We start from the raw sequence: 25,140 nt of genomic DNA, 5'->3' as shown, positions 1-25,140 counted from the left end.
AGCCGGCCAAGAATAACCACCCTGGTGGCCCATCGCGGCACAGTGAAGGCGTCTTGATTTCTTCGGCCCTCTTCTCCTGTAACCATGGGGTGGAGCACAAGGCAGAGGACGTGCCTGCTGTGTTGAAGTCTAGGACCCGAAGGTGTCCAAAGGGGGCCTAGAATCTTCCCAAGGCCACACTGCGGCTTCTTTCCAACAAGGCAAAGAAGCCCCAACACCCACCTCACAGAAAGCACCAGACACTGTCATTTACTCTGACGTTATGAATATTTATTTTTTTCTCTTAAAAATGTACAAAAAATAAAATAACTGTATTTATAGTTTATAGATTCCCCTTCTCCCATTTACAAAACTATTAAGTTACATTTGCCTTTTTCTTTTGTTTAAAACACGAGAGCAAATTGTCCATCTTTCAATCTCCCTTGCTTGTTTTTAAGAAAGGGCCGTTCACAGAATTTGGCACAAACCCTCTGTTTCTGTTGCATTTTCCTAATTTTAAATAAGAAGGAAAATAAATGTTTGATTCATTTCACGCCTCGTAAGTTTCTGGGCTGGGACGTGCCTTAGTCTTTCAGGATCCAAGTCCAAGATGACATCTGACTGCGTTTTTTCTGTTGGTTCCAATCTCCAGACACCCATTAAGCCTGAGCAGTGTGGGTATGTGTAAGAAAAATACTTGTTTCACGTGTCCCTCATCTTACATGGATTTTTTTCAGAGAAGCATATTTGTTTAAGTGTAATAGATTGAAGGGACAAGAGAAGAGGCAAGTCTTCCTATCTTTCTAGAGTGTTTCTGCTCAGAAAATTGTGCTCATCAAAGCCCTGCTGACATACATCCAAGCTAGACCATGGACACTCTGAGAATGCAGAGGGGGCAGGAGAAGGATGGGGGGCAGATCAGATGGGAGGTGATGCTCTCTCTGCACCACCCTTCGGTGGCACTGGCCTCACATTCTTTGTTCTGGTAGGTGGGGGTCACCACGGTGATGGCTCAGGGACTGGAAACAAATGCAAAGGCGTCTCTGATCATCCTCTGCCTTGGGGAAGACCAGCAAACATTTCCCCAAGGAGACTAGAGAAAAAAGGGTAGGGTAACTTGTGTCAGACGCCCCAAATCTTATCTTTTCCCTACTCTGGAGTCTCTGCCCCAGCCCAACAGTATCTGCCGTTTCGTCTGCCAGTCACGTTCCAATCCACCTCTGAGGCAAGGAGCACGCGAAGTGCAGAGTACGTCATAGATTTTCAACACTGAATCTGTCCGTCACAGAACAGAGCTTCATCAGGACCCAGGAGGGTCCCCACGCTGCTGGTCCAGGGCATGGCAGCCAGAGCGGGGGAGGAGGGAACAGATGGGAGCAGAACTGAATCCGGGATGCAAACCTTTGGCACCACAGGAAGGGATAACGTGTCCAGAAGACACAGAAAGGTGCCCCGTTACCATCACCCGGACATCTTCCTCGGCGCGGCACCCGCTCTCCATTCCATCCAAATCGTCTGTAGCCTCAAGGAGAAACAGCTGGGCTGGAAGCAGCCCTTCTGTCCTGCTCTGGGCGTCAGGGGCAGGTGGGGTGCGAGGCAGGGAGCCCTTGGAGAGAGAACTCCCTGGGTGAGACGTCAAAGTGCTTTACAAACAAATCTGGGCCCTTACATAGAACCTGCCCTAGTGCAGGACCTGGGGCTGGGGACGTGTCTGGCTACCTGAAGGCCAGTGCTTCAACCCACAAGGGCGAACGCAAACCCCCTGGCCACCTACCTGTCCCTTCAGAGAGAACAGCAGCCCAGGATGGTTCATGATTTCGCGAGTGTTTAGGGAAGCATTTTTTCTACTCTTCGTCTCCCAGAGCATGTACGGGAGGACCAGGCCTTCTCTCTCCCAGTCCTCCTCCAGGGGCTGCCCTTCGGAAGAGCCAGGAGGCTCTGGGGGCACCCCCTCCCCCCGTCCCCCCGAATCCAGCAGCCCGGAGCAGAGGTGGCCACGGGAAGCAGCCCCCCGGCCTGTGAATTCGGAGCTAAGCTGTTGGCATCACTCTCAGAACCGCAGCTGGGCTTTTGGGGGAGCCACGTGAGATGAAAGACGCACTTGTCAACTGTCAGGCACTGCACAGAGGCCCGGTCCTCATGATCACCAAGTTCTGCAGTGGCCCCAGCACGGGGTCCAGCCGCAAGCCCCCTGCGGTCTGTCCGGAAAGCTCACCGAAGCTGGAGGAGCTGGGGCCTCAGACAATCCGACCTTTCCCGCCGGAAAGCACATCACCGGGAGGCAAGCCTGGCGGCCCACAGGGCAGGCGTGCCCGCTGGCACCCCTGCAGTCACCGGATAGCCCGAAGGCCGCTTCCCTGTCCCGGCGCGTCCCCTGCAAACCTCTCGCAGAAAGCGGAGCCTCAGCTACGCGTCTCCCCTAGGCCAGCGGCAGTAAACATGCCCACGTACCGCAGGTAAAATATATTATTGCCATATTATAAACACTATGTACATAATAGCCAGGCGTACCTTCTGGGTTACTAATTACACGGTAGCCGAATGTCTTCCTGTACAAGGCCTGGCGGCCACTCGCTGGAAACCCCCAGACGTGTTTAGCAGGACGGCCTTCCCCAGAGACACCTGAAGGCTTGTGACCAGGACGCGGGTGTCCACCTCTGACCCCGCCCGACGGCGGCAGCGGGCGGCAGCTCGTTCTGACCAGCCGCTCAGGGCAAGCGGAGGTGAGGCGTTCTCGGGCTCTTCGGGGTGAACAGATTGGCTGTGTTTCCCTTGAAAGGTGAGGGGGGGCTCTGGACGGTCTCACCTGGGGCCAGCAGTGTCCTGCAGAATCCTGGCAGGCCTGGACCCCGGGGCTCCAGAAACAGGTGGACAATAAATAAGTGTCTGACAGGCCCAGCGCGCCTTCCTGAGGGGCTCAGGATTTAGCTCCAGCAGGAGCCAGGGGATGGGCCAGACACACTGATAAGGGACGGGGTTCTGTGCCTCGCCCGGCTCCCAGCACAGTCTGTAACAGCGGTTGGGGGGTGGGGGGTGGGGGGGGTAGGGCTCTGGGCTCTGGGCCGGGGCTTCCACCTCTCCCAGGGAGGAATGCACCGAGGGCCCCTGCTGAGGGGACGCCGAGACCGGGGCTCAGATTTCCATGAGTGTGATCTTGAAGCCTTCCACCATGCTCTCCATGTTGAGAATGAAGGTGTCCTCATTCGAGTAGTGCTCAATGATGTTGTCGTCCATGTTCACCAAGATGCTGCCGGGGAGGAGGGTGGGGGGTAAGAAACAAAGATGCCATCAACAGCAAGCGGTGGGCAAGGGCGGACCCAGGCTGGGGGCTCCCCTAGCCATTCTTTGGCAAGGGAGGCTGGGAAGGGTGGAGGAGAGAGGAGGTAAGGCAGGAAAAGAAGACCCTCATAATATTTTCTTCCCGCAGAAACCAGTCTGAAGAACCCAAAGCCTCGATTGGTCAGAACTAACCTCACGACTCCTTATTAAACAGGTCTCCGGAGGCATCCAACCCAACCCTCTTGCTTTATAGATTAGAAAACTATGGCTCAGAGAGATGAGCTGGAAATCACACAGTAAGCTAGTGACAGAGCCGGGTCCTACACGTGTCCCCCGTTTGCATTAAACCATACTGCCTCTTGAAAATACACTTTAAAAAAGTACTCCAGAGGCACCTGGGTGGCTCAGTCAGTTAAGCATACAACTCTTGATTTCAGCTCAGGTCATGAGCTCATGGTTCGTGAGTTCGAGCCCCACATCAGGCTCGGTGCTGACAGGGTGGAGACTACTTGGGATTCTCTCTCTGTTCCTCCCCTGCTTGTGGTCTCTCTCTCTCTCTCAAAAAAAAAAAAAAAAAAAAAAAAAAAGTACTCCATAGTCAGAGGAAGAGAAAGATGAAGAACTGTGGCTACCCCATTGGGAATGTAATGTGTTTCAGGGTTTCAGAGACCTTGTGTTTACTCTTCACAGCAGTCTTGAAGGTAGGCGTGACCATCGCCACCTTGCAAATGAGAAGATTGAGTGCAGGGAAGGTCAATCAGCTCCCCAAGGTCATCCAGCTGGTTCGTGGCTGAGCTAGATCAGAAATTGGCTTTGCCTGGCTCTGAAGCTCGCCCTTCACCATGTGTGACCTATGGTCAACTATCCCATGTGGATTTAGTTTTAAGAGAACCAACAACCTCTAGGGTCTCTCCATCATTTGGAAATCAGATCTCAGTTTGCCATCAAAGAACTGACTCATTTGACAGCTATGTGTCATCTGGCAAGTTTAGGAGCCTCAGTTTATTCTGCAAAAATAAGAAAAACAACTCCTCTCTAGACGGTTGTCGTAAGGATTAAAGTTTTTAGCGCAGGGCTTAACATGGCGCTCGATGGAAGTGAAACATTATCGCCGTCAGACTGTATGTCTGCACTGAGGATTTCTGCTCGGCAGTAAGACCTTGAGACACCACTCACATCTCATCCTCAAAGGAATACACTCAGCCTATTGCACTGACTGTGAGGAAAACTGTAACATACAGTTAAGGGAGCATCCCAACAGGGCTCCAGTGGAAAAGGTCTCCCATTTGACTCCTGCTCTACCCAGAGACCCATCACTCAGAAAGCCTGAGCATCTCAGCAAATCAATCTCCTTTATGACAGAGGCTCAGAGAAGAGTTTAAAGACCCGTTTTCTTTAGGAAAAAGTTATTTTCTGTAAAAAAATAACTCCAGAAGCTGACTCGGTGGAAACGCTCTCCTGGGACTAAATCCAGCTCCCGCAGCCTCTACTCTTAGACCCTCATACGCAGGAAGCCCTAGGAAAGCTGGGGGGTGGTGGTGTGGGGAGGAATAACAGAGCAGTGTATATAAAGCACTTGCAGGGGGCCCAGAACCTACTGAACGCCTCATAAATGAGTTATTGTTCTTAACGCTGAGAATAAGCAGGTCCGACGGTCATTTAGATCATTTTGTTAATATTCACCTCAGAAGAATTCGCTATACCCTGAGCGCTTCTGGTTCTTCATGTGTCACCCTGAAACCAACCCCAGAGTAGCATGTGATTCTTTACACACTCCACACTTGGCAGAGCTGACTTTGCCACTCTCCCCAGTGTCCTCACCCCTTCCAGACCCTTCTATTCCACCACTCTGACATTGCAATAGGACATCTCAGGCGGCATCATGACAATGCACTGTCTCCCTCCCTCCCTATCTTATTAAAGATCTTCAAAATGCACCGCGTTTGCAAGCTGCTCAGCAATCCTTTGTAAGGATGACACACAGTTTTTACAAAAGGTGGAAACAGAACTAACAAAAGGCAGACACCATTTTTTTTTTTTAAAGGGACTGTGTAGACTTCTCTGATTTGGAAGTCAGTTTAAGTTGTTTCTTTCTTACCCTTTTTTGCTTTTCTTGTAAAGCTTTGCGATCTTCTCCACAGGCAGTCCGTATTTCTCAGATATCTGTAACACCAATAACAGAAAGGCAGATGAGCATGGAAGGGGAGGCTAAGCAGAGGCAGGAGAGAAACCTCCGCTCTCAGTCTCGTGGAGATTCTCCTGGGTGCCCGTATCCTTCACTCAGGAGTCAAGCTCCCAATATGCCTCAGCTGCAAGGCTCTCCTGTGCCTAAACCTTGAGTCATTCAACGAAAGATTCAGCCACGTGGTAATTTAATCTACAATCAAGGTATCATCTCAGATTAGCCGGAAAGAAAATGGACCCCGGCCCCAATGTCGGGTTAAATAAGTAGCCATATAGAAAAAATTCAACAAGTTAAGCTGGATCCCTTCTCTACTTCTGACATCAGAATAAATTTCAGATAGAGCAAAGATTTACACGTGAAGGCTGAAACCATAAAAGTATAAGAAGAAACCACGGGTCAGTTCTTTGTATTGATGTCATCTTCAAGGAGGGAAGATCATTCCAATGAAGACATGAAACCTGAAGAAACAAGGTCAAAAGGTTGATCAAACAACAGAGAATTACAAATACCGGTAGAGCAAAATCCACCATAAGAAGCGGAAGACAGACAATATACTATGAAACTTTCTTGTCAATGGGAAAAGGAAGAACCCAGCGTGAAGAAGTAACTCCCAGAGAAAAGCTCGAGAGGACAGTAAGTGCATGAAAAAATGTACCACCTCACTCCTCACTTTCAAATTTCAAATTAAACCAGTAGGATGGAATTTTATGTTATCAGGCTCACAGAAATTGGAAGAATGATAATATGGTGTCAGCTAGAGTGTGAAAAACGTCAGATCTCGTATTCCATAGGTGGAGAATAACAAGCTCGAGCTTTTTGGAGGGAAATTTAAGAAAAGCTCTTTAAATTTAAAAAGCATATTTCCCACATATTCCACCGCTAGTAACTTGGTCTACGGAAATACGCCCAGACGTACGCAAAGCTTTTCAAAGCATCGTTGTTCACAATAGAGAAAACCGTATATAACAAGCACTCATTAAGCATGTTTTGGTATCTTCACAGTCGAAAGCCATCCAGTCATTTAAAAATGTGACAAGCCTATATGAAAAATAAAGTCCTTACCACACGAAGGGGAAAAAGCCAACAACTTGCAAAACAGTATATATGGTGTGACCCCATTCGTGTTTTTAAAGAAATAAGTATGTAAGGAAATAGAAAATATGTGAAGGACCTGCCAATCTATTAATCTATTAACAGCGGCTACCCTGGGAGAATGGACAGAAACGAGACTCTTTTACTTTTCACTTTGTACCATTCTGTAGTGGCTTGCCCTCCCCCCGTCCTCCTTTTGACAATGACTGTGATTCACTTTTACAAATATAAAGCAATCATAGTTTGGAGATGGCTTCTGGAGAGACCTACCCTCAATGTCTGTCATGCCTTCTCTGTCCCAAATCCGATCCACCAGCCTCTTCTGAGCCCAGCGGCTGGGGGGGGGGGGGGGGGGGACGACTCATAGCCAGCTAGGATAAGTGAGTTCTGGGACAGGGGCTCTGAAAAGAGGCTGAGGAGCCCTAGGGCACAGGCAGACAGCTCTGGATCCCCGGAAGAGCTTATCCCACGTACAAGCACACATCCCCACCTCTTACCCCTCCACTTGCACAGGAAGGACTCCTCACCCCCAGAATAAGCCCAGAGGAGAAAAGAAGGCTGAGAGGGCAACAGGAGCCTGGGGAACCAGCAGCCTGCCTGCCACTCGTCACTGCTCCATCACTGATGGGACCGCCCTGTGCCCACAGCAGAGCCTAAATGTGCCCAGTATGTAAAATGACATGGCCTGGAGGCAGCGGAGAGGATGAACGGTGCTTGTGTTGTAGGCATCCATTTGAACAGAACATTAAAAAAAAAACACTTATGAAGATTGCACACACATGCAAAATTCTGATCCAAAAATACGATTACTGGACTAAACACATTCTAAAGTTCAGTAAATGAACTGAAAGACTGGTAGTCAATACAGCAAACCAATAGTATTAGGAAAGATCAATTAGAAAAACAAGTTCAAAAGCAGAGCAAAGACATGGAGCATAGAGGAACTCGTGAACAAAAAAGGCAGCTTTAAAAAACAAAAGCGAACAGAGAGATTTGAAGAACAGAGGTAGGCCACAGAAGATGTGACTATCCAGGGTCCCAGACAGAGAAAAAGGAACTGATGGAGAAGAGGAAATAATTAAACCAATAATAGAAGAAAGACCCAGGTTTTTGGACAAAGCGGGGGGGCTCCTGAATCCCGGGAGAGATCAACGAGGAAAGACACGCATCTGGCCATTCTGAACAAAGTGCCGGATCTCCAAAGGGTAATAAAAACATTCTGAAACCTTCCAGAACAAGTTACCACCACCCCCCCCCCTCCAAAAAAAGGAACAGAAGAATAAACCTGGCTTCGGTCTTCCCATCTGCAACTTTAGAAACCAAAGGATAGCGGAGTAACCTCTCTAGACTACTGAAAAAAAAAGAACTTCACCCCAAGAACCTTGTACACCAATAAGCTATGCCTCAGGCATCAGGGTGAAAAAAAAAAATGGTATCGAGGAAATGCGCAAGTTCAGAGAACATTTCGCCCAAATACTCCAGGAGGAACATACCCACAAAAGAACGTTATCTAAACAGAAAATGCATCAGAAGAGAGGTTTCAGCCAGGTGAAGGGGGAAGACAACAAACCACTAGCATTGTGCCATAAATAAATTTTTAAATGTATACAAACACGCTCTCTCCATCTATCTATATTACATTGATATATACTTAACTACAGATAGACAGTTATCAGGATGGAACTGTGTGCGGGTGTTTACATAGTTAGATGGAATGGGGGTGCAGAATAAGGGCCAAAGAAAGATTCTCGAAGTAAAAAGGACACACTGAGGGAGCAAATCTCATCGTTTGTTAGAGTGAAAGCATCAAACTATCTCAGCAACACCAAGAAGTCGGGGGTCTGTGGGGACGGAGGGGTGAGCACCCCCGACGCACTCCGGCTAAGCAAGAGAAGGCGGCAGGAGAGGGAGAAACCAAAGCTCTCACGGCCTCGCCTCGTGCTGGGGGGAGCTACACAGCGTTGGTGCAAAACATAGCTGGAATTTCATCTTCCAATCACAGAGAAATGAGGAGGGACCGAAATAACTGAGGAAACGTAAACAGTAACTTTCCAGAAAAGGTGGAAAACAGCAAGTTAATAAGTCTGCCAAGCAGAAGAGACAGCAAGAGGAAACTGCAAAGTAAAATCAATAATAAAGAAAAATATAGACGACAGAAAAATCCAGTCTATCCGTCATTGTACCAAATGAGAACGAACTGCCTTTTTCCATCGAAAGCCAGAGTGTCAGCGTAGGGAAAAAAAGAAAAGTTAAAAGAAGGACGAGAAAGAAAGAGAACCAGCTGGATGTTGAGCAGAAAAAACACCGGAGGCAAAGGCTAAAGAGGGGATGGCCGGAGGGCTAGCAAACAAAGGAGAGCAGGGGTGAGGACATTTGTAGACAACAAGGTGAGCGTTAGGGTTGATGAGGTTGCACAGGATATTATGCAATGGTAAAAAACACAGTGTAGGAAAAGGTGTGGCGATCTTAAACTTGAGGCCTCCAACAGCACAGCACTTGAGCACCAAGTACAAGATGGTGGGCAGATTTGAAAGAAAAACAAGTATCGTGGGAGACTTCACCACACGCACAAGCACAGTACTGCCGGAGGACAGCAGTCGCCCGTACTCCCGGTTTGCTTTTAGAGTTGGACACACCTAAGGCAAGTAAGAACAAAGGAATAATATTGTCGCTATGCTAGATTTAATATTTCATACACACACACACACACACACACACACACACATCTCCTAAAGAGAATCTATCGTGTGTTGGGTCACAAAGATAAGCCAAATTACATCAGAGTTCATTAGAAATGCAAAATTCAAAGTTGCCACACATGCTTAATTATTTGGAAGCAGGGCAGTCCCCTTTTGTCCATAAGGATACACTCCAAGATCCCAGTGAATGCCTGAAACCTCAGACAGTAACAAACCCTGTACGTATACACACACACACACACACACACACAATGTTTTTTTTCGTACACATACATACCTATGAGAAAGTTTATAAATTAGGCACAGTAAGAGATTGATAATAATAAAACAAAAATTATTACAATATGCTGTAATAAAAGTTATGTGCATGTGGTCTCTCTCCAAAATATCTTACTGTATTGGACACACCCTTCTTTTTGTGATAACGTGAGCTGATAAGATGCCTACGTGACGAGGTGAAGCGACACGAATGAGCTGAGCGTCAGGCTATTGACCCTCCAAAGATCATCAGGGGATCATCTGCTTCTGGACTACGTCTGACCACAGGTAAGTGACACCGCGGAAAAAGCGAAACTGGGAATAAGGGGGCCCCAGAACCCTGGCTGTGTAACAGCTCAGCACCCCTTCCTCAGACTCTCCAGTTCCTTTAGCAACCGTCTGGGGAAGATGCTATGTGATAGCTATCTAAAGAAGCTCTAACAGCAGCAAGTTTCTTTGAGCATCGTCATGCTATTTCCAAAGCGGTGAGATAGTCTGAATAAGGTAGGATGGGCGCAGATTTTGTCACGCCTCCCCAGGCTCAATACCGTTGCCCTTTGGGAGAATTTCTACTTCCTTCCTCTCGTCTTCCCAAGCCCGGCACCTGCGCTATCTGCCGGGTCCTGGCGTCCACACCTGCACATGCCAACCGAGAAAGAAACGCTGACGTGCGCTGGTTCGCACCCAGAGCAGAGCGCTGCGAGTGGAGACTTGCTGAGGGATGGAGGTGTGGCCGTTGCCCAGGAGTGAGCTCACCGTGGCCCCCACCCAGTCAACAGAGCTGGTGCACAGAACCAATGCTGGAGGAGCGGGTCCCCTGGGCATCGTTCCTGGAGCCGCCACTCCCTGAGCACTTCCGGGTTGGTCTCAGCCAGCGCTCCCTAACCTGGGGTCTGCAGATGCCCGGAGGACGCACATGAACTGGGGTGGGGAGAGCGTACATCTTTATTTTCGCTAACCTTGGACTTCAATTTAACCTTCCCTTCAGTCAGGAACATACAATAGTCTTAGCGGTAACTGAGTTTTGTTACCAATGGAAGTCACAGATATTCTCACGTCATATTAGAATTACGGCACAGATCTCGAAATATCAATTACGTTCATCCATCTGACTTCGAAAGTACAGTAGTTTTAAGTCCCACCCATAGATCATGTTAGTGCATGAATAAGGAGAGCATATATTCCCGTAGCACAAATATTTTTCATTAAGGACCTCAATGTGATCGATAGAATTGGTTTCCTTTGTAATCCTGTGTTTTTTATTTTGTACATTGAAAAACTTTATTCAGAGCAGGGTCCATAGACTTCATCACACTACCAGAGACGTGCCACAGCACAAAAAGGGAAGAATTTCTGATCAGCATTCCCTACGTGAGAACTTGCTGTCGGCTGGACCATGTGTTATTTGTACCTGATTATTATTCTGACCTGCTTGGCCTGAAAGGGTTTTTTTTTTTTTTTTTTTAACTTTGATTGGTGTCGTTTGGAACTTCTTTTTTTTTTTTTTTTTTAAATTTTTTTTTCAATGTTTTTTATTTATTTTTGGGACAGAGAGAGACAGAGCATGAATGGGGGAGGGACAGAGAGAGAGGAGACACAGAATCGGAAACAGGCTCCAGGCTCCGAGCCATCAGCCCAGAGCCTGACGCGGGGCTCGAACTCCCGGACCGCGAGATCGTGACCTGGCTGAAGTCGGACGCTTAACCGACTGCGCCACCCAGGCGCCCCTGGAACTTCTTTTTAAAATAAAATAGGGACATGCTTCTACCCAACGCCATCAGACTCCTATCTGTAAGTTCCTCTCTTGTGAAAGAAAAGTGATTCTGATTCTTGGTCTTTTCAGGTTTGACTCCCAATGCCCCAGAGCAGGAATGCAAGTACCTCGGCTCACAAATCAGTGGATAACGATCAGAACTAGGCAATTTGCATAAAACCAGCACAATTCCAGTCTGGACTTGGGTCTGCTGGGAGTGGCGGCAGCAGCTAGCATTTATTGAGTAGTTACTAAGTGCCTATCATAGGGGCACATAACACTCTGATCCAACAGACGCATCATTACAGTAAATAGGTACCTTTTCTGAGCCCTGTTGGTCAGGTGAGGCAACTCGAGCTGACAGTCATTAAATAATTTGCCCTGCTAATAAGTGGCAGAGACGGGTTTCAAAGGTAAGAATCTGGCAGTCTGGTTTCAGATTCTGAACTCTTAGAGAAAATGGGCATACGTGAGACTGAAGGGCAAATGTCTGCCCTCCACACAACTGTCACAGGCAGAGGGAGTGGCAGCTTGATAATACGCCACAGTGACACAGCGTCCTCTGCCTCCATGCCAGGCGAGGAAGCGTGTTTTGGCAAATTCAGAAACCCTGGAAAGAAGTGGGACTGTGCAAGATACCATGTGGAAGAAGCTGGCCATCTGTCAGTGGGTTATAGAAGGATTGATTCCTTCTGCCCAGGCCCTGGGTGATATCACCCCTAAGCCCTGCTCTCTATGCGAGGAAAAGACGTGCTGCACGATAGTTCTCTTGAAGGCAGCAGTTAGTAAGAGTGCTTGCTTTTTAATGTGTGCTTTTCAATTTACCTGCAACAGTGATCCACTTCTTTTTTTCTTAATTTTATTCTTTTCATGTTTGTTTATTTTTGAGAGAGAGAGAGAGAGAGCATGAGTGAGGGAGGGGCACAGGGAGGGGGAAACACAGAATCCAAAGCAGGCTCCAGGCTCCAAGCTGCCAGCACAGAGCCTGACGTGGGGCTCAAAATCACGAGCCGTGAGATCGTGACCTGAGCCAAAGTTGGACGCTTAACCTACTGAGCCACCTGGGAGCCCCCACGATGATCCACTTCTATGATTTTTAAAAACCCATCATTAATATTTTTAAAGACCCCAAAGACTTCCTTTACACCCAGGAGGATTCTAGATCTTGGACATATCTCATCAATGTGTTATTGGTTGGTTGCCTGATGAGCTGTAATTTTTAGATTTTTACTTTGTAGAGTATTATCTTTGCCCAGAAACCTCAGGTATGTGACAGACAGAACTTAGAGACTCCCACTGATTTCCACCAATGTAGGACTCAGTCTGCCTTGTCTAGAGACATCCAACAGGACAGCCTGCTCTGGAAGGCAGTGACTTCTGTTTGGGGTTATAAACTATTCAGTGTGGGTTCTAAGAAACACATTTAAAAAGGAGGAGACTCTGGCTTGCAAACACTTCCTCGGTGGCTGCATTCGACCCATCAAGAGAATCAGGAAGCAGTGGCGTTTATCGCCATGCGTGAACAACTCAGTTGAATTGAAGAGGGTGCCACCAGGTCCACTGAACAACCCCTTCCCTTGTGTGCATCAGCCAACTGAACAACAGAGAACATCCCTACCCCTTTCTCTAGCCCCTTTGGCTTGGAGGAATTTCAATCCACCTCCCTACCCTGTAGTACTTACAGTTATCCTCTATCTATCTATCTATCTATCTATCTATCTATCTAATCTATCATCTATCTATAGAGTATTTCTATGTGTTACTTTTAGGTGCCATGTATGTGGCCTCATTTAATCTTCAGCACAACTCTACATCTCATTTTATATCATTATCCTTATAACGATGGCCCACGTTATTATTATTCTTATTTCAGAAATTATGAAACTGGGGTACAGAGAAGTTGAGTAACTTGCCCAAAGTCACATCACTCAAATGTGTCAGGGCCAGGATTTGAACCTGACTGTGTGGGGTCAACCCCTACACATAGTACTTTTGCTTGATGGTTTATTATTGCCTCCTTTTCTTTCCTTCAGTTGTTGTGAGCTATGACTTGGAAAGTTTATTCTTCTGGAAGTAGCTTTTCATGTGTGGACATCTAATTGGATGTAAGACACTCAAGGGCTTAAGTCGGTGTCACCACTCTGTGGAGCTATCAGCCCTTGGGAGACCCCCTTTCTGGGCCTCGGTCTCCACCTCTGTAAGATGGTGATGATGCCAAGTTCCCAGGGGGTATTGCAAGGACCAAATAAAGCAATGCATGTGAAACCATGCCACCCACAGCACTCAGCATGATGGCCTGTATATAGCAGGCGCTCAGTTCAGTCAAATATTTATGCTCAAGGATCTGGGGATACACAGAAGACGCAAAGTCCCTGTGCTCGTGAGCTTTACACTCTATTGGGGAGGAGAAAAAAAATAAACGTCTAGCAAATGTTAAATACGTCAAATATGGAGTAAAACAATCCATGGTAAGGGAACAGCGATAGAAAAGCCATTTCTGTAGGAGGTATGGCCAGGCCCATCTCAGCAAGGGCCATGTAAGCAGAGACCCGAGGGATATAAGAGAGTGAGCCTTCAGATCTTGATCTCACGGTCTTGTGAGTTCGAGCCCCACGTGGGCTCTGCACTGACAGCAGGAAGCCTGCTTGAGATCCTCCTTCTTTCTCTGTTCTTCCTCTGCTCACACTCTCTCTCAAAATAAATAAATGGACTTAAAAAAAAGAGAGAGTGAGTGAGCGTTGTCCACACGGAGTAAGAACACTCCTGACAGAAGGAGCAACAGGTGCAAAGGCCCTGAGGTATGAGTAGGCCTTAGGGGACTCAGAGACCAGCAAGGAGGCTACGCAGCTGAAGATTCATTTGTTGGATTACTAAGTAAAATCACTGGGAAAAACCAAAGAACTTTAAAAACTCATGTCAACTCCACTACCACCATCATCATCACAAAATCTCTGTCCATAATCAGGTTTAAGACCTAATTGTAAGAATAAAGAAGCCTGGGGCGCTTGGGTGGCTCAGTCGGTTAAGCGTCCGACTTTAGCTCAGGTCACGATCTCATGGTCCGTGAGTTCGAGCCCCGCATTGGGCTCTGGGCTGATGGCTCAGAGCCTGGAGCCTGCTTCCAATTCTGTGTCTCCCTCTCTCTCTGCCCCTCCCCCATTCATGCTCTGTCTCTCTCTGTCTCAAAAATAAATAAATGTTAAAAATAAATAAATAAATAAATAAATAAAAAAAGAATAAAGCAGCCAAAGTGAATCACCGAAGTTACACAGATGGCTTAGTTGACATGATACCAAATATGCAGATGAAAAGAGGAATATTCTATTTTATCCAAGTGACACCAAGTATGGGGGCATTCAGTAACATCTGCTGACAGAGAACTAATTTTTTCTATCCAGGTGTCTACATCTGTATGTGTAATGATATTATGGCATTGAAATGAAGGTGTGGGAGGTTCAGGACGAGTAAAAGAATTATCCGCTCCTGAAGAAAAGCGACCCAATTATGACACAGGTTGAACAATAATTCCATTCTTCTTTGTTGTGATCAAGAGTTCTTTCTAAGATAGTGAGAGGTCAAGGGCAGTACAAACAAACAGAACAATTTTCCAAGGTAGGCACTGTCCACAGTTTACAAGGAAGGAAACAAAAGACTCTGAGTGCCATTTGTGACACCACACAGTCATGACAGGCGCCCAGTCACTCATGTTTGCCAATCGTTTTTTCCTCTGCGTGCACTACTCTCCCCCATACCCCCAGCCAAGCAAAGCAAGGAATGTGTAATGAACTCCCCTGTGAGATATCAGAAGTTCAACTCTCCTATGGTGGGGGAGGGTTGGCAGAGGTTACTCAGTGGGTGAAAACAAAAGTTCAAATAAAAACTTGCACATGAATGTTCACAGCAGCACTATTCCAAACAGCCAGAGGGTGGAAAAACTCCAAAAATCGATCAGCTGATGAATTTGGAAAAACAAAATATGGTATATCCATACAACGGAATATTATTCGGCCATCAAAAAGAATGGAGTCCTAATTATACTACACCATGTTTGAAACATTATGCTGAGTGTGAGAAACCAGCCACAAAAGACCACATATTGTATGATTCCACTTAGAGATTCCACTATCCTATACATTTTAACGTTTTGCCTCACAACCCAAGATGCTGTTCCAATGTAGCCATTTTGCAGACCCACACATCAGTTGGGACGGTCCCCTGGCAGTGTCTCCATCACCATAGAAAACTCAGATCCTCTATAACACAGTTGTACTCAAAAAACAAAAACAAAACAAAACAAAAACAAAGTGGCAGTGAGAAATCATATTCAAAGTAGAGTCATATTAAAGTCATATTCAGATGGATAAAATATAAAATAACTTTTCCTGAGCCCAGGTTCCACCATGATCGACTAAATTAGGGATGAGAAGGGAGGGAGGGACTTCAGATATCTCTTACCTCCGATATATACACATACATCACCTTAGATAACCTCCGATACTAACCTCAGATATATACGTGAGGTCATATTTTTATTTTGGATTTCACTATCACAGCTCGCAAGACACTTCCTAATTGTTTTTGTTCTGTGCACATTTGGAAGTTAGACGTATCTAATTTGGTTTCATGCAGAGACAAATGGAAACTCACAGATTAACCTTCCTGTACAGCAATCTTACTCTGATTAGCCTTAAATTGACAGGAATTGGCAGTTTGTCTAAAGTTTCCTTCTCCTTAAGATGCTAAGAGGCCCTGACAGTGATGGAGGTCAGATCAGTGTTTCCCTAAATCTGTTTTTTTTTTCTTTATAAAGCTCATTCTGGAGCCATCTGGAAGGCTGCATTTTAACGAACGGACTCCAGCTCAGGAGAACACAAGCAGGTTTCCCAGAGGCTGACAGGTCCCCCTGCTTACCGCTTCCATCAGGCCCTTCACCGTGGGGGATTTCAACATCAAAGCGTCGAACACGTCGTCCGTCTCCTTCCGCACGTACAAAAGCACTGAAAGAGAAGCAGAGGCGAGGCGGTGACCCAGGAGCCCACACAGCTGCCACCACTCCCGGCCACTTCCTGACACACACCTGCCAGAGGCTGACAGTATCTGCGAGGTCGCGGACCCCGGACCCTGATGACCCCTACAAGGGTGACTGATGCACCTCCACAGATGACCAGCAGCCGGGGGGCCAAGGCCCCTCGATGGGGTATACTGACAACTAGGCTACACTTAGCAGGCTGTGATGCTGTCCCACACTATTCACAGTGGATTTCTCCAGGTGGGTCCATGATACATCTCCTTCTGTGACCTCTGACTCCTATGTATTCATCTGATCATTCAACAAATATTGCAAATACCCCTGAGGCTGTATGCTACGAGCTGAGGTGCAGCCCTGAATTAAGGCATGGTCTGCCCTTAAGGAATCTGTAGTCACTTAGGGAGGCAGGAATTTGAGGCATTCCTCAAATAAGCAGATAGCCATCCGGGGTTGGATGAGTTCAGAAGGAAAAAGACATGAGAGAGTGCTTACAGGGCCTGGGCTTTTCCCGGAGGCGGGGAGGTGGGGGGAGAGGGCAGGGAGAGCAACTCCAGCCAGACAGACCAGCATGTGCAAAGGCCCGGGAGGGAGCCGGTGCCTGTCAGAGGCAAGCCGAGGGAGAAGAGGAGGACGTGGAGTATGACAGGGCTGGCTTTGACCCCAGTTCAGCCTCCTGTGGGGCCCTGCTCACTTACCCTCTCCAAGTGTTGATTTTCCCTGGAAAACGGGGATAATAATGTTGCCGTGAGACTTAAATGAATAGCACGTGGGGCGCTTAGCACCGTGCCCGGCACCCAGCGAGCACCGGTCCACCCTCGGCACATGCCGCAATGAAGCACCTGTCGCGGTTCTAGTTTCCTCAGTGGAGGTAAGCCCAGCTTTGTGTTCACTTGTCTATAACGGAACAGTCCCAGTTTGCTGATGCGCTGACTAGGAGAGATGGTCGGGACCCCAGACACCATCAGAGAGAAGACACTCTGTCACGGCAGACCCTTCCCTACACCCACTACCCTGGGGCGTGGCCCAGAAACACTGGGGACCTCATTCCGATGTGACCCTCCACCCCCCTGAGCTGACTGTGCTTTCTCTCTCCTTCTTCCAATGATGTGGTTTCTGGCTCTAACTTCGGACGGAGGGACAAGGCCAAGACTGAAGCCCCCTGCACCTGGCTATTCCAGGAAGAACGTACAGTCAAGAAACCCTGCTGAGGGGCGCCTGGGTGACTCAGTTGAGCGTCCGACTCGATGTCAGCTCAGGTCATGATCTCATGGTTTGTGAGTTCAAGCCCCCACACCAGAGCTCTGTCTCTCTCTCTCTCTCTCTCTTTGCCCCTCCCACACACTCTCTCAAAATAAAGAAATAAACTTTAAAAAAGAAAAAGAAAAAAGAAACTCTGCTGAGCCTCTGACCATAGTCAAGAGAGCTACAGTCACCACCAGAAAGAATGAAGTTGGAGCCAGAAAATGAAACCCACTCTAACTCAAACTCCTGCCCCTTCTTCCCACCCCTCCCCAGTCCCCAAGGACGTCATTAAAGCTGCTTGCTTTATAAAGGCAGAGTCTACGTGAATGCACATGGGTTCTGCCTACATTTTCTTTCTGTAGACAGCAGATGTTCAGTTTGTGCACGACAAAAAAGAAAAAAAAACAACCCTGAAGTATTGCAAAGTTTCTTCTCTTTACCAAGGATAAAAATAAACTACCAATTAAATAAACACATTGAGCGTGTCTCCAAAGATGTCAAAACTTAGTCCTTTGGAAGGAATATTTGATAGTTTCCATTTCAGCTAAAATGATCTGGTGACCTAATGGCAATGTAAGAGGACTCAGCGTCAGCAGTACAATGAGAAACAATTAGACCACAGGTCCCCCCCCCCCCCCCCCCCCGCCCCGGTACAACTAGATGAGGAAAATTCAATTTTAAAATATGGCGGCTGTTACAGCGAACCTTCTGTAACTTCTTCCTGCAGCCACCAACAGAAAAATGTACTTTCCAGCAGGCTGACACTAAAGAAACCCCAAACATATTCTATTAAAATGAGTACTGCTTCCATTGGGTTTACAAACTTCTTCTTTTAAAATCATTGTCTTTGAAAGAGCATGGCTGATACTCTTGCCCCAAGTGTCACCGTAAGGGGTTAAAGGCGGGATGGAGGCGTGTTGATGGGCTGTGGGAGAAACAGGGTCGTGCCACCGTCCCCCGCCCCCCCCCCTCGGCTGGGCATGCTGACAGTCACACAGGGCACGCTGGGCTCACAGCACACCCCCACAGCCTGCCCCAGGGCGTCCGCTTCTGTCACTGTGCATCTGAGGGAGGACACTCAAATAATCAACTCCATTAACGACAGCATTAAGGACCATCTTGCATCCCAGACACCACAGGAGAGGCAGACGGCCACAGGGGCAGGCTCCAAGTGACTCCCACGGAGCCACCCGGAGAAGTAGCTACCAAGGCAGAACAACAAAGAATGGCATTGGTGATAATTACGATCATTTTCTCTCCTGGAGAACTTCCAAGGAATAAACAATAGCAACCATCACTGACCCTGATTCCTCCTGTTTGTGAAAGACCAGCTCAGACTGGGAGCTCCAGGCGAGGGGCTCAGTAACTCCACTGTCCTTTTTCCAAAGAAAAGCCACTCCCAGGAGATCATTTCTCTATTGCTGGTGGGTTGCAGCGCCCTCATGTGTCTCTATGATTTAGAGGTTTCGAAGGCCGCAGACTTGCTTTTTTGTCACAGCCCGATAAAATTCCCAGTGGCAATTTTTGTACTGACCTCACAGTCTCAAACTAATCTGAAAAACACAACCATTGGACTAGCCAGCATGCACTAGATATGGATGGGAGCTACAATTCCTGTCGCCTGTGTGATTCTTCATTTCCATATAATTCTGCCTTCATTCTGAAGTATGCGATATAAAAGGCACGCGGGAATGGTGCTCAAAATGCACTTGGATGTTTGATGGTAAGCCTGTGAAATCAGCCAGTCTTTTAAAGGTATAAATGTTGCTAATGTAATTAACACCACCCAGGTATTCACGCTCTTTCCATTTTGAAACACGAATTACTTATTCACGATGAATAGACCGTAACTAGATGCAGATCTAATAATAAAACTCACAGCTACAATAGTGAACAGGGTGCTTACTATGTGCTAGGCACCTGAGTTAAGTGTTTTACATACATTAAAGTTCACCGGTCCTCACAGGGACTCCAAAGGTAGGAACTCTTGTCAGCCCTGTTTTAAAAATGAGGACTTGAAGGGGCAGGGGGTTCTTCCCAAAGTCATACAACTCTGAAGGGCTGAGGTAGGCTACAGAGGGGATGCTCTTGACCATTATGCAAATCCCATTGCAACAAACAGAAAAGAAAATGTCTCATTAGCAAACAACTCAAGCCTGTGTGGACGGCGAACATATTTAACCTGGTAACCTGACTCACTGAAATTCCGGTACCATATGTCTAAGATCTCTGGAAGCTCCTAGTGTTGGCTATAGCAGGATATGGGGGGAAACGGCCATTCCCCACACTTTCCTCTTGCTCCAAGGAAGGCCAGTGAGTCACGTAGAGCCTCGACATGCTGAGCAAGACATTGACACACTCTCGCTTTGTTTCTTACTCTCTTGATGAAGTGGAGTAAGATCCTTGACTGCGAGAAAGTCAGTTGTGAGGTCAGAACTCACGTTATTTGGACGAGGTTAATCCTTTGCATCTACGGAACGATTCCTATGAGATGCTATTGTCACATACGCAGCACAAGTTTCTTTTTAACCTCTGACCTCACTGGTTACGTTTCTCCCAAGGCAAAGGAGAGAACCGGTGCCCAGAAAGAATAAATGTTTGCTTATGGTGCTTACAAGGATACGACTGAAAGTGAAGGAAAAGACTGTGGACTTTCCTGTGTCAATAAACAATCCCCAGGCCAACCCTGAAGCACAGGGCCTGGGCGGGGCTGCACGGTCGTCCCCGTGAAGCGCCCCCACCATTCATGATGGGAGGGTGGGTAACCTTGGCAATGCCAGTGAGGAGATACCTCGCTTCATCCCTTCTTCTTTCATCTGCTTAGAAGGTGCTGGGCCAAACTCCTCTTCCATGGGCCTGAACATCCGTTTGACAAGGACACTGCTGCTAGAAAAGATGGGCAGAAATTGTTAAGTAGAGCATGCAGGGGGCCAAAAGAAAGGTTCACGTGTGCGTTTCTGGGGTTATCTTTTTCTTTGGCTTATACCATCCTTAGTTTTCCACAACTGGATCCACTCAGCAACCTCCCTCCTCCCCCTACAGGTCCCAGGTCATCCCTGTCTGGGGCAGAACACACGTGCCCATGTCTTTGGGGCATGGACCAAACATATACTCCTCAATGCTGAATATGGACCCAAGATGAGACCTCTGGGTTTCAGCCACTCCATCCCGCACCTAACCTCCTTCCTGCTCAAAAGATCGGGGCTGGGGTGGGGAGAGCAGGAGTGAGCCCTGGGGTCTCTGTGGTCTCCAAGTTATCAACCCCTCCCATCTAGCTGGGGCCTGAGTGTCCTGCACTTTCTTGCCAGCCCCTGAGGGCACGAGGGGGGGGCCCTATGGAGATGGTATGGGCTCGCCTGGCTGGCTGTCAGTTCTGAGGCTGCCCCGACTTTCTGCTCATCTATGGCTCTGTCTGGCTGAAGTAGATGGGACCGCAGTGGTGGAAGTTCTCGAGAGACCCAGACCTTGGCTGCCCAGCCGTTTCCTCCCCTGGATCCCCTCCCTCCGCTCCCTGGATCCCATATGGTGCTGGGTCCCTACATGTCCCCACCGGAGCCGTGCTGGTGGTTCTGCATTTCCTCCCAAAGTTCCTGACCATTCTGGCCTCTTTAAGGAAAGGGAGAGCTTTAGAAGGACAGACTGTCATTGAAGAGAAGTCAGTGATGCTGGGTACTGTGGGCTGCAGGTGTGTGCCAAATGCATATGCTGAAACCCCACTCTCCAGTAAGGTGACATTCAGGGGTGGGGTCATTCTTTAATAAGTTCTTTCTTTAATAAGAAAGAACTGCCATGTGAAGACACAGCGGGAAGAGGGCCATCTGCAAGCCAGAAGAGGGTTCTCACCAGACACCAACCATACAGGCACCTGATCTCAGACTTCTAGCCTCCAGAACACATTTCTGTTGCTTAAACCACCCGGTTTATGGTATTTTGTTATAGCAGCCTGAACGGGCTCAGACACGGAGAAAATGCTCCTGAATGGAGTCTTGGTATTCTTCCAGCCCTCAAGGGAGTAGACAGACATTGAGAAATTTCTACTGTCTCTGGAGATGCCTGGAACCAGGCACATGAAGCAACGCCAGACAGGCAGTTCAGTAGAATTGTTAAGAAGTGAACTCTGGATCCAGACTACTTTGGTTTAAACCCCTGCTTTACAATTTACTAGCTATGGGAATATGGACAAGTTCCTCAACTGCCCTGAGTCTCAGATTCCTTGTCTTTAAAAGGAGGCTGTTGAAAGAATTAAATAAATTCGACATACAGAGAGCACAAATAAGGTTGCCTGCTATAAGTGCTACTTGTTAGAGATGATGAGGACAATGATGATTAAAGGCGGAGAGATGAGAGAGAGAGAGAGAGAGAGAGAGAGAGAGAGAGAGAGAAGAATAAATATGGCAGAGACCTTGAAAGACGTCCAAGTTTCCATGTACCATCAGAGAACAAATAGTCCACTTTGGTCCAAGTTAAGGACCCATGTTGGAAAAGCTTCCTGCACGGCAGGTTGACATTATATCGATACCAAACTTCCAAGATAATACAAACCCCTGCTTCAAAGGCAACTCCCCACTGGCATTGCTGTCATTAAGAAGCTATTTATGGTTCTCAAGTCAAGTCAGTGGTGGGGTCCAGAGGTACAAAGTGGTACAAAAGTACGGACATCTCAGTAAGTATTTCTATTAACTCTAATAGTTTAAATTATTAAACCAACAATACTTTAATTTATCGTCGTATACTCTAAGTGTTCCAAAAAGGCCTATCAATTTTTTTAAATAACTTCATATTTTACAAAGTACTTTTCATCTTGTTGGCCAGTTAGGTCTCACGAACCCTGTGTAAGCCAGCCAGGGCAAGGTGTAATCTTATCCCTATTTTAGTGAATAAGTACAGGGCAATGCAGCTAATAAGCAAAACAGACTGTTTAGAGAATGTGGCTTTGAGGGACAACCTCATGATAAAGGTGCTCAGAATCTGAGGTGATGATGAGTGAGGGCATGAGAAATCCATATTAAGAGTCAGCATTCTCTTTTATTCCCTAGTAAGCCAAATGGCGAACACAGCTAGAGGGAAAACTCAAACTCAAGTCCCAGTTCGTGCCAGTAATAAACTGTTAGGGCACTGTTTCTTCTGTCTTCACCTCACTCTGTTATCATAAAAGCAGGTCATGTTATTCCATTGTCTTGGAAATGGAGTGACCGTGACCTTGGGAACAGATGATTAAAAATCTATTCACACAGCTCCAGTCTGGTGATATTTAGTAACAGGTACAGAGCCTGAAATATCACCAGACATGCTCTCCTGCTGTGTGAGGGTTCCTAAACCGGTGATTTTCTCTTTCTCACCAAGCAAGATCTATTTATGTTTCTCCAGTTCTGCTGACTTTTGATAGCACCCAATTCTGAGCCATGACAAACTCTGCCATTAAAATAACATCTTGGATAAACCACATGTCTCTTGGGAGGGCAAAAAAAAAATGCTTTTTCACACTTTTGAATCAATAAACCCAGCAGGAGTCAATCAGTTTGTGTGGTCTGGATTCAAATGTTTCATTTATTTTCAAAGGCAAGAAAAGAGGGCCAGATATGACAGACTCACTTAATAGGCGAAAAGACACAAATTCCAGGTCTCCTAATGCCTTGTCCAATTACACTGTATTGTACCACTGCAGTACCAGAGAAGGACCAGAGAAACAGAAGAAGGTGCTTCCCCTGACATCAACCTCTATTTCGCTGGCAAATGTGTGGCTGTGAGTGACCCCAGGTTTAGCAGTCCATGAAGCCATTGCCTTGTGGGGTCAATCTCAGGGAAAGAAAGTCGCTGAGGTACACACAAACTGCTAAGTCTCATCAGAAAAAATTTGGGAAGGTGTTCAGCTCTGAGGCCCGGGTCTCTGGCCACACCTGCCAAGCTGAGGTGCACTAGCCATTTGCCCCTAGTGAGGAGGCAGCAAAATAAAGCAGAAATGAGTTGCAGCCACCATGGAGACACAGTTTGTCTATTTCACAACTCTGCTTATGGTCTATGTGTGCTAATTACCATGTCTGCCTCAAATGAATTGAGCTTCCTCCCCTCAGAAAATGTAGCCTCAGAAAAGAGGAGGCCCTCTTATGTTCAAGTCCTTACAAGGTCTCCTACAGTATGGAGTAGGATCTCAATTGATTTCAATAACACATGACTTGTTGGGTAATCATCCCAAAATGACTTTAATCAATACTAGTTTGGGGCAGTGATAGAATTCATCTGACCGAATTAGCAAAACACAAACAAAACCCACATCTAGATTTCGTAATGATTACCGGAGTTACAAGCTCAAAAATGCAAGGAATAACCAGGTCAGTAGACCCCCCCGAAGGATTATTTGAAGAGGAAATACAGATATTCCTGTTTCGGACAAGATGTTGTAGCTTGTGGCAAGCCAGTGTTCTAGCCAAGAACAATGTGAAACTGTATAAAATTTAAAAAACAAACAGAAGACCTCTTGAAGGTATTGGAGACTGCTGATGGGGCAGCCAGCGAGCGCTTCAGGAGCAGAAATCTCAGGGAAGAGAACACAAAGAAGGTGAGCTGGTGATCAGTGAGCCACTGTTCCCTCAGAGCTAGTTCTCAACTGGGAGCAGAGGGTGATAATCCTAGCAGAGGCACATACGCAGGGACAAAGGCACATACGCACAGCTTTTGGCAATCTTATGAAGTTAGAGAAACAGAAATTGGTATTTGGTGCTGCAAAGATATCTAAGGCTTATGGGAAAACTTCCAGAGAGTAGGGAAGCACAGAGAAGTGAGCCAGACAATGTAGTATTCCTTCCAAGGCATGTGCCAAGTCGCTAAACTGCACAGGACAGGAGACTAGGAAATTAAGCAGAGAGCTCTTGAAAATCATAGAGGATGTTTGGGTAGTCTCCCCATGCTAGAGAGGCAAAAATTGGATTCCAGACCCCGCCAAGAAGGAAGGCCCATAGAAAATTTCCTCAGAACTACAGTCTGGGGGTTAGGATAAATTAGAGGTAGTCTGAGGCTAATACAAACTGCAATCCAGCTTAGTGTCAGTTCTGCCCTGACTGGGGTATAATGTTCTGCATTCACAGAGGCTGTACACCAGAGGACAGGGAAAACCTTCACAAGAGAAAAACATGGTCATCCAGATCTTCCATAATTTTTACATATATTGTTCATCATTCAACTAATGCTTATCAAATATACTAATAAAAAGGACCGAGGGAAAAAAAGACAATAGAAATATGCCCACAGAAAACACACTTCTAGCATATTATTATTTGAGTTACCAGATTTGAACATTAAAATAATTGTAATTATTGTGCTCATGAAAATAAATGATAAGACATACAGAGCTGGAATCTACTAAAACAAATAAACCAATTGAGTGGAAATCCTAGAACTAAAAAGGACAATAACTGAAATTAAGAACTCAGTAGATGAATTTAACAGAGTTGAAAGTTAGGTCAATAGAAAATATCCAGGCTGATGCTTGGTGAGCAAAGAAGACAGAGGTTTGAGAAAAGCACATAAAAAGCATAGGGACACAATAAAAAGTTCTAATACCCATTTATGATCTCAAAGGCGTGGAGAGAGGGAACACACAAGAAACACTATTTGAAGAGAGAATAGC

The 25,140-nt window shown here is 46.8% G+C and overlaps 1 protein-coding gene across 2 annotated transcripts in view; it reads right to left on the bottom strand.

The window, feature by feature from the left end:
• Window positions 1-248: 248 nt before the first annotated feature.
• Window positions 249-25,140, bottom strand: part of GRHL2 (grainyhead like transcription factor 2) — a 172,886-nt gene continuing 147,994 nt past the window's right edge. Inside the window, exons 13-16 of one of the 2 annotated variants that reach the window (XM_043601492.1) lie at window positions 20,308-20,402; window positions 16,157-16,242; window positions 5,357-5,421; window positions 249-3,226 (exon numbers count right to left, since the gene is read on the bottom strand). In XM_043601492.1, coding sequence (XP_043457427.1) covers window positions 3,112-3,226; window positions 5,357-5,421; window positions 16,157-16,242; window positions 20,308-20,402 — 361 coding nt within the window. In that variant the 3' untranslated portion in view covers window positions 249-3,111. The remainder of the gene's footprint in view (window positions 3,227-5,356; window positions 5,422-16,156; window positions 16,243-20,307; window positions 20,403-25,140) is intronic. The other variant, XM_043601493.1, reaches the window with a different exon arrangement.

Source organism: Prionailurus bengalensis, chromosome F2 (assembly GCF_016509475.1).
Source record: "Prionailurus bengalensis isolate Pbe53 chromosome F2, Fcat_Pben_1.1_paternal_pri, whole genome shotgun sequence".
In the NCBI taxonomy this organism is placed as follows: domain Eukaryota; kingdom Metazoa; phylum Chordata; class Mammalia; order Carnivora; family Felidae; genus Prionailurus; species Prionailurus bengalensis.
Note: the sequence above shows the minus strand (reverse complement) of the source record. Positions and strands in the feature narration are given on the sequence as shown.